General features: G+C 42.7%; 1 protein-coding gene and 1 long non-coding RNA gene across 3 annotated transcripts; one reads left to right on the top strand and one right to left on the bottom strand.

Annotated features, from left to right (window-relative positions):
* Positions 1–70: 70 nt before the first annotated feature.
* Positions 71–7,668, top strand: LOC137191663 (uncharacterized). Of its 2 annotated transcripts, XR_010930429.1 has the most exons (4): positions 77–595; positions 1,098–1,256; positions 1,685–1,730; positions 7,422–7,668. It is a non-coding gene; the product is annotated as an uncharacterized lncRNA (long non-coding RNA). The 2 variants fall into 2 exon arrangements; XR_010930428.1 differs by having other exon boundaries at positions 71–1,256.
* LOC137191636 (chemerin-like receptor 1) lies at positions 1,634–11,956 on the bottom strand. The gene is made up of 2 exons (XM_067601919.1): positions 11,919–11,956; positions 1,634–10,099 (listed from the first exon to the last, which is right to left on the bottom strand). Exon 2 carries the CDS (start codon positions 10,083–10,085, stop codon positions 8,967–8,969), a length of 1,119 nt encoding a protein of 372 aa, XP_067458020.1. The 5' UTR covers positions 10,086–10,099; positions 11,919–11,956; the 3' UTR covers positions 1,634–8,966.
* Positions 11,957–12,481: the final 525 nt, after the last annotated feature.

Here is a 12,481-nt window from a genome sequence, read left to right as displayed (position 1 = left end):
TAGCTGCTCTGGCTTATGGCTTTTGCTATGATTGTACAGCACTTTGGTCAACTGTTGTTGTTTTACAATGTGTTTTATAAATGTAGCAGGATAGATATTTTCCCAGCTTGGGTGATTGCGGCCGTTCCATTGGTTCCCCTTGCCCAATCAAGAGGGAGGCTAATCTATAAAGGGGAGAAGTGTCCATCTCTCTGCCTCTCACTCTTTGGCTTTGGACGGCACGCCCACTTCCGGCTGCCGCCCTTCCGTCTGATTGTAGCTCACTGGTTGCAGGTTAATGTGTGTTGGCTGCACTGTTTGTGCTGGTGCAGACTGTTTGGTTGGCGCGTCATGATTTTCATCATTGCAGACTTTTTGCTGATTCCCCCTGGTCTGCCAGAACCTGGTGTTTGATGCATCGTTAACGCTTGTTAACAAATCGCTTTTTGGACGGTACGGTCAGCCATCACGGCTAACCATAGCCTCAGGCTCCATCTGCTCTGCCTGGTCTGGTGTGGTGTTGCACGGTGCGGCTGTCCTGGGTCTGTGTGGCCTGCTGTTCCTTTCCAGCCGCTGCCGTGGCCGCAACAGCTCGTCGATCTGCGCTCGGGAGCGGGTGTGTGTCGGCCTGCTGGCAGCCAGAATCTGGGTCCCAATTGTGGGGTTAATTTAATTTAATTTGATCAACTTTGGGTTGAGTTATCTTTTCTTTTGATTTCCTATTTAGTTTGGTATGGTTTGTAGTTTATTTTGCATTAGTTGTTTTATGTAATTGTGATTCTGATAATTTGTATACATCCATTGTTTAGTTTGTTAAGCGGAATTTGGTTATGTTTATTTATTTATTTATTTTTTGTATTTTATTTCATGTGTTTTTTGGAATTATCTTGTTTAATTGTATAATGTTGTTCTTTGTTAGCTTATTTTTGGTTTCATTTTACTTTGGTTAGATTAGAATGAACTTTTTCTTTTTCCTTAGTTTAATGTTTTGGCAGCTCAGGGTTTTGTTGTGTACATTTACTTGGCTGCCAGCAGTATTTTTTTGTTTATTTTTGTTTATTTGGGTTTGGGTTTCTTTTGTGTTGTTAACCCCACTAATTTGTTGTCTCCCTTTTCAGTTGCTGAGAGCTGCCGGTGGTGGTCCCTGGTGTCCTGGTGATGGTTTCCCCTTTTGAGTGTGTGTGCTGTGCACCCCTTTTTTTGTTTTTTTAGTTTTTCACATATGATCGGGGTAATTTTGTTTTCCCTGGATTCCTCTCATTCCCGACCCCCGACTGGTAAGCCTCAGCACCGATCAGGTTCCCCCTTTTTTGTATAGTTTTTAATTGTTATAATAAATAAATAATATATTTTAACTGGAACCACGTCCTGTCTGTCTATTCAGCAAATGAACCTCCGTGCTTTGTGGGTTGTTTCACCACCTTGATTATTCCTAGGGTGAAATTCCCTAGGTGGCGTAGTTGTAAAGTGTTCTAATTACTCCTCGCTCGCTAGTCCTCCCCCTCGTTATATTGCCACAATCTAGCGTAATTGGCAGGATTTGCTTTTGAGGACAGATGTGTGTTCCTTTTAATATTATTCTTGTTTTTTTTGTTTGTTTGTTTTTTTTCCGTTTCCTTTCATTTTGTTTTTTTTGTTAATTGGAGCCCAGAGCTAATTGTATCTTACACCTAACCATTTTTCCTATTTTTGATATATTTTCCAGGCAGAGCAGACGCAGGTCCTGTTGGTGGGATTTGTTAGGAGTCCTGGTAAGGAGCTGTGTCCCCCCTTTCTCTCCCCAGCTTTTTCCATAGGGTTGTTAATAGGTCAGGGTGTAGCTATGGAGGGAGAGTTGCAGGAGTTGAGGGATTTGGTAGCTCAGCTACGAACAGATAATGAGAGGCTGCAACAGGAACAGGATGCTGCCGTACGTGGCCCTAGTACTGCGCCTCCAGCTTCTGCTGTCCCTTTGACAGCTTCTTCCATTGCTAGTGCCCCTTCAGTTGAGAGGCTGGTATTTGTACCTCATGAGAGGAAGTGTCCTATGTTTAGGGGAAGGTCAGGTATAGGCTTGAGTGAATGGATTGAGGAGGCAGAGGCATGCATGAAAGCACATAACTTGTCGACACTTGATTGGGCCTTCTTCTTGTTTGATCATCTGGAAGGGGAAGCATGGGATGAGATCAAATACCGTTCTAGTGCAGAGCGGGGGGACCCAGTTAAAATCCTTGCTGCTTTGCAAGAGCTCTATGGTTGTTCTGACTCCTATGTGGCCCTGCAGGAGGCCTTTTTCTCCTGCCGGCAACAGGAGGGGGAGACCTTGCAAGACTCCGGCCTTCCTGCTGGACTTCTCGCTTCTCCTGCTTTGGTTCGGGTGGTGGGGGGCACGGCTTACATTCCTGTCGTCAATGTAGTTACCACAGACGTGCTGCTTTACCCCCGCACCATCGTAGGTACTTTGGATGAGGTTCGAGTGGTCAGCTTGCCAGAGCTGTGGTCGTTTCTTGGTTTTGCCACCTACTACCGCCGTTTTGTAGAGGGTTTTGCCAGGTTGGCTGCCCCTCTACACAAGCTGGTGGCTAACTTGGGGAGCAAGCGGTCAAAGAAGTCAGAGGTTACAGTCGCTGAGAGCTGGACTGGGGAGTGTAGTCAGAGCTTTGAGGCTCTGAAAACTAAGCTCATCATGGCACTGGTCCTTGCCTATGTGGACTTCTGAAAGGGAGGGCCCTTTCATCCTTGAAGTGGATGCAAGCCATGGCGGCTTGGGGGCTGTGCTTTCACAACAGCAGGGTGATAAGGTGAGGCCCATAGCTTATGCCAGCAGAGGTCTGAGGCCCACTGAGCGCAACATGGTGAACTATAGTTCCATGAAATTGGAGTTCTTGGCGCTCAAGTGGGCCATGACAGAAAAGTTCAGGGAGTACTTGTTGGGTCACAAGTGCATTATCTATACTGACAATAACCCGCTTAGCCACTCTCCTGGAGTGCAGGACTTGGAAGTCATGGTCCCTGGGAAATTGCTCCCCAGGCCATTACAGCAAGCCTTGCAGCCCCACCGCACAGAGGCAGCCCAAGCGGCAGTGGTAGCCCTGCCTCACCATGCTCCTGCCGATATCGGTGCTCTCCAGCATGCAGACCCTATTATCCAGGAGGCCTTGGTTTTCTGGAGACGGAAGCAACGTCCCAATCAGGAAGAGCGGAAGTGGCTATCTCAGCTGGCTTTGGCGCTCCTCCGGCAGTGGGACAGGTTGGTTGAGAGGGGTGGTGTTCTGCACCGTAAGATCATCCGCCCTGATGGTGCCGAGCCAGCTTTCCAGTTGCTCCTGCCTGACGTCTTGAAGGAAGAGGTGCAGTCTGAAGTTCACCAGGATCATGGCCATTAAGGGGTTGAAAGAACCTTGGAGCTACTACGGCAGCATTGTTACTGGCCAAATATGTCGTCTGAGGTAGCACAGTGGTGTCAGGCCTGTGAGAGGTGCCAAGCGGCCAAGGAGAATGTCCTTGTTATGATGGATGTCTTCAGAAAGTACACTCTGGCTGTTCCCACCTGTGACCAACGAGCCTCCCCTGTGGCTCAAGTGTTGGTGACGGAGTGGTTCTCAAAGTTTGGTGTCCCGGCTCGTATCCACTCAGATCAGGGTCGTAACTTTGAGAGCTCTCTGGTTCAGCGGCTCTGTACCTTGTATGGTGTTGAAAAGTATCGCACTACCCCATACCACCCAGCTGGTAATGGCCAGTGCAAGAGATTTAACCGTACCCTTCATAACCTGCTGCGCACTCTGCCTGTGTCTCGCAAGTGGGACTGGAGCTCCTGCCTGCCACAGGTGTTGTATTCTTACAATACCACTCCCCATCAGGCAACTGGTGAGTCCCCCTTCTTTCTTATGTTTGGGCAGGAGGCTAGACTCCCAGTTGACTTCCTGTTGGGTCGAGTTCAGGAACCTGTTGGTGGCAAAGTCCACGAATGGATTCAGGAGCACCAGAGCCGTTTGCAGTTAGCCTTTGAGGGTGCCTGAGAGAAGCTGAGGATTGCAGCAGAGCGCAGAAAGAGGAACTATGATCAGCATGTCCGAGATGCCCCACTGCAGGAGGGCCAGTTGGTGAGGTTGCGAGACTTAAGTGCAAAAGGCCGCCATAAGATCCAGGATCTGTGGGGTTCAGCTGTGTATAAAGTCTTGAAAGCACCGAGAGAGGGAGGGTCTGTGTATACTGATGACCACACCAAAACACAAGCAGGTCCATCGCATGCAGCTAAAGGCAGTGGTTGGAGCCGGCTCTCCAGAGGGCGCTTTTGCCGCCCCCTTACCATCTCCGGGCCAGCCACAGTCAGAGGACAAGCTCTTGTGTGATGGTTTGTGAGACACAAGGCTCCTCATGCCACTTCCACCCTCCTGTGTCTAACGCAGTCTTAGCTCTCTTTCGGCCATGCAATTAGTCCGGCCGGAATTGTTCCATCGTCGGGGCGACGATGCAAGAAGGGGGGTTAGACTGTAGCAGGATAGATATTCTCCCAGCTTGGGTGATTGCGGCTGTTCCGTTGGTTCCCCTGGCCCAATCAAGAGGGAGGCCAATCTATAAAGGGGAGAGGTGTCCATCTCCATGTGTAGGATTTAATCATTGATTCATAGTCCAAAGCGGAGTGTGGCAGTAATGCACCTAATATGCTGGTTGCCAAAGAGCAGAGTAAAATATTTTTCCAAACAGAGTGGTACATCCTGTCAGCCGAGGGATTTCCTATCTGTGCAGCTGAACACAGCAGCTCCTCTACGGACTGTTTCTCCATGATGGTCCTGGTGTTTCTTCTGCAGGTTTCAATTCACTCAGCTGGCCGACAGACCCGCTGGTTCTTCCTACTTTAACCTGAATAACACACCGGGGCTCGGTGGTCTGGTTGGATCCAAACAGAGAGCCGGGGCTAGCTGAGAGGCTAGCGGAGGCTAACTGGTTGTGCTTCTTTCCGGTCATGCTGCAGCTTATGCTCCGCTAGCCTTAGGAGCGTCACCACTTTCTCTATCTGTTGTTTCAACCTTAAATCCCTCTAGCGTTTCATATAGTGTTATGGTTGTAATTTGTAGTCACACAGTGTGTGAGTAAATTATTTCTCCACTTCACACATATCTATTTTTAGGGGCAAATGCGAGTGAAATACTCACTCTGTAGAGCGGTCCAGGTATCATCAGATAATTCTTAGTTCTCTTAAAGACGCCAGCGACAGCCGTGCGCATATGTAAACGGGATGAAGACGGGGTTATAAAACTGAACTTTACATTTCACATCCCTCATTTAAGCCCTACACTTTCACTTTCGTTATTTTCATCAAACTGGACTTTAGATTGTGCATTTTTACCGTCTTTTGGTTTTTGAATTACAAATGAATTACGAATTATCTGATGATACCTGGACCTAGAGCCCAGTGACAGTACACATTTCAATCAAACTTACTTGTGTTTACTTTTCTAAAAATAGACGATGAAATATAGGAAATTAATTTGTTTTACATACAAACTCATCAAGACTTTTCAATTTACTGATTGAAATTCAAGTGACCAGGCTCAAATCTTGCACAATTTTGATGAGCAACTCAGCCTTATATGACAAACATCATCTGATTCACATGAAATTTTCAAGGTGTGCTCTACAGTTGATATACAGCGACATGATGTTCACTTAATGGGTGTTGTCTAGCACCATATGATGGACTCAGGAAATGATGTTTAACTCCTTCATGCAATGTTAGATAACAGTGAAAAACTGAAGTTACACGTCTTTGTCCAGCAAGTACTCATAACAATGTACATTTAAACATACGCCACATAGAAGTGCAATCAAAGTGGCTGAATAGCACCCCCTACGAAATTGCAGCAAAGCAGCCCCAGCAGCAGGCAAGATAGTGGACAAAGGAGGTGATGTTTATCTCCTTCTTGCACTGTCTGAAAACAGCTCGGGTCTGAAGACATCTACATGCCTGTGACAGAAGCCCTTCGGCTGCGCCGTGGCCCAACACTGCTTGCAGCTTTAATTGTTATTATTATTACTAGTCATATCTCTATTATTATTGTAGTTATTGTTATTATTATTGTTATTATGGTTCTCTGTGTCAGTAAAACATACACTATACAGTGAAATGTCCCTAATGTTTAACTTCTTGTTTTGTTACATGACCCTATGGAAGACAAGCATGCATCAGATTTTAACTAACCAAAGAACTACATAATTATTTAATTACAAAGCTACCTTAAAAGATGGGTTTATTCTTTATTATTGAAATGAATAACTGCTTAACTGAATCCACTTCTACAGTTTGGTCTAGGCAAAAATGTTTCCACAATCCACTCAGTTCTAGTTGACTTCTCTTTTTAATTCAAACACAACATAAAGCAGATATGCAGTGACAGAGGATCACAAATATACTTTGCGTAAACCATTAAAATTATATTGTTAAAGGATCTTGTTTTTTCTCCATGAGAAGAGTGTAAAAAAAAAATTGAAATTCATTTTAAAATAAGTTATCATACATTTACTTTGATGTCTAAACTATTTTACAAATAAAATGAACAAATTCATCGTGAATGTTATCCAACTGAGCTTATCAGAGTAATAGCACATGATATAAAAGCTACTGATAATAACTGACTTTGAGACAAAAGAGCTACTCAACATATTTATATATAATCACAAATGACTGAGGATGACTGGAATACACTTCAGAAGTTTGCTGTCCTTTATCTACATCTATGTCCTTGATCTAAGAAGCATCTGAAATGTAAAACAGTTCCCTCTGCTGGTCAATTAATATTATGAAGAAAGTCTAACATAAAATGAAAAAGAACAATCAACAACAAAAAGTATATCTTATGATCGACAGCTTGGTAGTTATGGTAAATTATCATGAGGTTAAAAAGAGAAGAAAGCTTGAGCACAGTGCCCCAGATGTAAAGGTGAAAGATAAACCACAACCATGATTTCCTCTTTAATCTTGGCCCTGTCACTAACACAAACACATGTTTTTTAAAGTCATGAGGTGTTGCATCAAATGAGTGGCGTGGGCTATAATATCTGTATCCACCACAGATATCAGTGTACAATACTAGAGAAAGAGATTCCATTGGCGTAAGTCAAGTCAAAACTAATATTTTGATAATGAAAATAATGATGAGCAAGTATTGCAATAACAATCATTCACGGTTCATGTTACATGTCTGTCAGGCCCTCTACCTCTGCTTAGCTGGCAGCCTCTCACCCCCACCATTTCCCTCTCTCTCTCTATGTGTTTGATTGTGTGGAGTCAGGTCAACAGGTGCCAGCCATTATCATCATCCTGCTCTGCTTCAAATACCTGGTCCCAACTTCCACACTCTGCCAGATTGTAGACTCAGTTACTTTGTCAGTCATGTTCCAGCTCCTTAAATATCTTTACCTGTTGAAGCTTTCTGTTAACTCTTGTTTCTATCTGCCTGCAGCATTCCTGGCCTGACTCCTGCCTCTGACTCTCTCCTGATCTACCCGGAACCTGAATCCCCCAAGCCCTGCGGACTCTTCCTGCCCTGCGTCATTCTGCCCATTCCCCTGCTCTGCTCTGCCTTGCTCAGCTCCCTGCACCTGCCCCAGCCTCAGATTCGGCTGCCAGCCTCTGCCTCCACCTTGCCACTAAGATTCTGATGCTCCTTTTTACCTCAACATCAGGTCGTAATAAAACCAATAATCTGATTCCTATTCCTCACCTCGGTCTCTGTATTTTGCACCCTGGGGTTCTCTGTACTAGCCCGTAGCAATGTCACAATATTCATATCCACAGTAATGCATAAAATAAATGGGCTTTCATTCATTTCATTTTTCTGTGGTTTTATATTGTCTGGGGATCAAGGAATAATGGATACATAACCCAAGTAAACTATGCAGCTGCTACCTTATTGTACAATATTACCATCAGTCCCTTCAATCAAATTAATACTGTAAGTGTAGTTACGATCCAGTACTCTTTGCTTAACCTAATGAATTAGCTAATCATAAAACTCACATTAATCAAACTTCAACAGGTTCAAATATTTCAATTTGGGAATCTAAGTCCTTCTATAATGACAACAAAAGAAAACAAAATTAATTTGATACAGCACCAGTCAAAAGTATGGACTAAGGATGTGCAGAGGGCTCAATATTTGTATTTGTTGAGGCAGAAAAAGTATTTGTATTCTAATAAAAGTGGAAAGAAGCTTAAAAATCCTGATTTTGTTTTTATTACGCTTTTAATTTTAGAAAATTAAAGTGTCACAATAAGTGTTCATGAATAAACTACCTTATGAAAGAGTTCCCCACACTGGGTCTTAAACTGTCTCTCGGAGTCTCCCAGATCATGGACGACTGTGCTGACTATTGAGCTGAAACTTTACTTATCGCCTCACTGAAGACAGAATTCCACCTATTTATACACCCATAACACAGAGACAGCACACCGTGTAATGTGTAGGGAAGAACTTCAAAGGCGATTACTGCTTTGCACTTTTCATTCATTGACTATTTTTTACAACCTAACTTTGTGGAAAGGAGAAGGGGAACAAAAGGATATGGAGAGTCCTTTGAGAGCACTTTGCGTATGCCAGTAGCTTTATCTCTGGGGAACACCCCCAACTCTGGGAGTGATGTCCAAATAAGGAAATGTGTGTCATGGAGCAGGTGGATGTGACTCCCCTTGTTGAGACCTGCTGATAGACGTAACAGTGGAGCAGAGGACAGAGACTGAGATAGCGATGTAACCGACCTGCACGCTAGTATTTGACATGTTTTTTTTTCTTCCCAAAAATAAAAATAATTTTTAAAATATTTATATGAAACAAATAAAACCCCCACTATGTGTGCTTTGCCGAATAATGTATTTGTATTTGGGCACACCCCTAGTATGGACACACCTGAAAGTGTGTCCAAACTTTTGACTGGTACTGTATATACATTTACATTTGTGTCAAAATTATTTTCTAATGTGAAGTTTCAGTATTTGTTTATTCACAACCTTATACTTGAGTATTAAGAGTATTAACAGACTTGTCAAGGCTCTGACTGGTGTCCACTGACTTTGTGTCAGTGTGCGAGTGGGAAACCTCCTCCTGGAAAGCAGTCTCAAATACATTCAGGATGGATTTGCGAACTTTATCCTTGAAATCTTGGCCCATGAAGACATATAGCAGTGGATTCAGGCAACTGTTAAGATAGGCCAGGCTGGTGGCTAAAGGGACCCCAATAGTGATCACAAGTTCTAATACTTCACTTGACAGATCATCGATGTAAAACCATAACTCAATTAGATCCATGATGTAAAAAGGAGCCCAGCACAGGAAAAAAGCAGTGATAATGGCAGCGATGATCTTAAAGGGGCGACTTGAGTGGCTGGCCAGGGTGCGGTTCCTCCTGAGACGATGGATTATCACAGCATAACAGGAGACAATGACAGTGAAGGGGACAACAAAACCCAGGAGGAAGCGAGTGATGGTCATGGCCTTAAAACGAAGCAGTCGTAACTGATTCACAGATGGTGTATCGTAGTCATCAGAAAAGGCAAAGTTGTTGTAGCAGTTGATGATTTTTTCATCGTCATATGATGGCCCAGTATCCCTGAAGATAAAGTATGGAAGGCTGAGTATCAGACCCAGTACCCAAACACCCAGACTCACGCAGGACGCCTTGCGTACATTTCGGTGATTCTGGGCCCAGACTGGCCACACCACAGACACATATCTGTCCACACTGATCACCACCAGAATGTAGACACTGGCAAACATGTTCAGAAATCTTACTGTGTTGTTAAGTTTACACATGAAATTGCCAAAAGGCCAGTGGAAATCCAGAGCTGTGTACGTCACACTAAAAGGAAGGGAAGCTGTGAAGAGGAAGTCAGCCACAGCAAGGTTGAGGATCCAAACTGTGTTCACTGTTTTCTTCATCTTGAACCCAGTCACCCAGATAACCACTCCATTTCCGAGCACACCCAGAATGAAAGCCAGGGAGTAGATAACGACAGACATGATGTTGAGAGACCTTCTCAGATAATCATACTTGTCATAATAGGAAGAGTCATTTCTTCCAGATACACCTGTTGTATTGGTGTGATAGGAAGGTGTAGCAGTCATCTCCATTGTTGTCTTGAGACCTGCAATAGTAAAAGGAAGAATAAATGTAATCTATCTATCTATCTATCTATCTATCTATCTATCTATCTATCTATCTATCTATCTATCTATCTATCTACACTTGAAAATAATTAAAAATAGCCTATGAAGATGGTGTTCACAAAGATTTGACTTCAACTATGCAAAGTTGTATTAAGTTCCTCTGTTGACAGTCCAAATGGTTACTTCATTATTTTTATTATTGTTATTATTTAATTATTTTCATGTTAACCAGCAAAGTGTCCAAAGAAAAACTGAGGAATTCATTTCCTAACTTTCTCTCAACTTTGTTCAACATAATCATCAATCTGCAAAGAACATCCACATACAAACAGCATACCACTTTTTTATTTTATTGCATTGGTATTTTTATTAAGGCAGGCACGCCCAAATCTCCATTAGTGCCTGTTACCAAGGGTGTACCATAGGCATCACTTTTGGGGCCTGTTCTGCTCACTCTTTATGTAAATGAGATTGCCCTTGTTGGTAAAGTGCCATTTTCTCATTCCTGCCATTTGTGGTGCTCTGGACCATACTTAATCAGCTCCAGTGATTGTCTGATGCTCCATGAGCCCCAAACCAGACCTGATTAAAAACTGACTTTAAAAAACGAAAAAAGCCGTTTTTGTCAGCCCATAAGAATTTTGTGATTGGTCTCCAGCTATAATTTTACAGAGGGCTGAGTAATTTCAAATGACAGTAAAATTGACCAATCATAATCATATCTTCCCTCTAAATGGGTGGGCTCTGTTGTTGCTATGTATTGAGAAGTTCAGCTCGCTGTGCATTGTGAATGGGTCTGCACCATTACTACGCTGGTATACGTGTGGTGCACCGAGTAGGCAGAGTCTGCACACCATTTGACAGTTATTGTAGCCGGCAGATCCGCTGCCAAATTTAAGTGGCGAGAGGGGCATTTACGTCACCACAAATGCATGGCCCATAAAAACACAAACAAGTCAAGGGAGATTGATAAGGGACTGTTCGTATTTATCAGAGGGAAGGGGTGGCTAGGGTGTGACTTCATTATTTCTTTTTAACTTGACCCTTCCTGCAGCTGAGTTTAAGTTGGACTGGTAGTTTGCCAAGGTTTAAGAGTCATGGTTGGTCGGCCTTTGCTTTTTATTTTCTCCAATACTACCTTCCTTTCTTATGAATATGAAAAAATATGATTATCTATGGTGGAGGGAGGGTCATGCATTTCCCCCCAATCAAGGAGAAATTTTTGTAGCACCGGGGAGGGTCAAGATAATGAATGAATAATGAAATAGTGAAGTCACAACCCAGCCATCCCCCTCTCTCTCATAAATAAGGAACAGTCCAATATTTCACAGGTCTATGTTGGCAAATGTTCCTTTTGTCAGTATCCTGTTTTCAGTATTAGATTTCCTCAGAAATTATGAAACACCTCCTGGCACATTACTCATCAGGTACAAAACGAATTTAAGCATGTAGCATGTAACATTCTTACAAACACTTCCGGCAAAAACAAAATTAATGATTTTCTCCAGATCCAAAGACATAAAGTAATTACCATAATATACAGTACATACTCCACTCGGGATTTAATATGGAGAATATCACAGAATACAAATAACTTGGCATCTGACTTGATGATATGTTATTATACCTCTATTATTCTATCAAAATAATTTAACAAAAAAGGTTACATAAATAATAACATTACCATTCTTATCCTTTTTTCTATCCAAATCTGATGCTTTTATTGTCTTATTTCTTCCATGTGGATTCATATCATGCAACAAATATGAAACTCTCAGAATAACAAAGGTACAGTACCTTTCTCAAAGCTCTCCAGTCAGTTGAGGATGTATCTGCAGCAGAAGTAACACCGATCAAACCCTGACCAGTTAATATATCCTAATGTGTGGACATATGTGTTATGTAAACGCACTCATTGAGGCGGAGACACAAGCAGCATGAACTTCTCTCTTTTGAAGCCCATTAACACTTTTCTATAAACTTTGGCTGTTCATGCATTGTGATTAAAAAAGCCACATTTTCTAAAATCATACATTGTCTTCATTCATAGATGAGCTACATAATGTATATGTACTGCAGATACAGTATAGTACTACATCATAACCTTACTATACCCCTTTATACTATTTATATTACATTAAACCCTCTGTAGCACCTCACACTTTTCCAGTGTTGGTGCTCTTGTGTTTTATCATTTATCATTTTAATCAACATCTGGATGTAAGTTACATATAACATTATGTCACAAAAAAGTCCAAGCAGCATCTGACAATAATTTAGGGTTGCCAAAGAGTTTTATAAAATGGAAGGCAACTCCCTTTCTTCTGCTATCCACTTGAAGCTGGACACAAACTGTGGTG

The sequence above is a fragment of the Thunnus thynnus genome, chromosome 10 (assembly GCF_963924715.1).
Source record: "Thunnus thynnus chromosome 10, fThuThy2.1, whole genome shotgun sequence".
NCBI classification, from domain to species: domain Eukaryota; kingdom Metazoa; phylum Chordata; class Actinopteri; order Scombriformes; family Scombridae; genus Thunnus; species Thunnus thynnus.
This window is presented reverse-complemented; position numbering and strand designations above follow the sequence as displayed.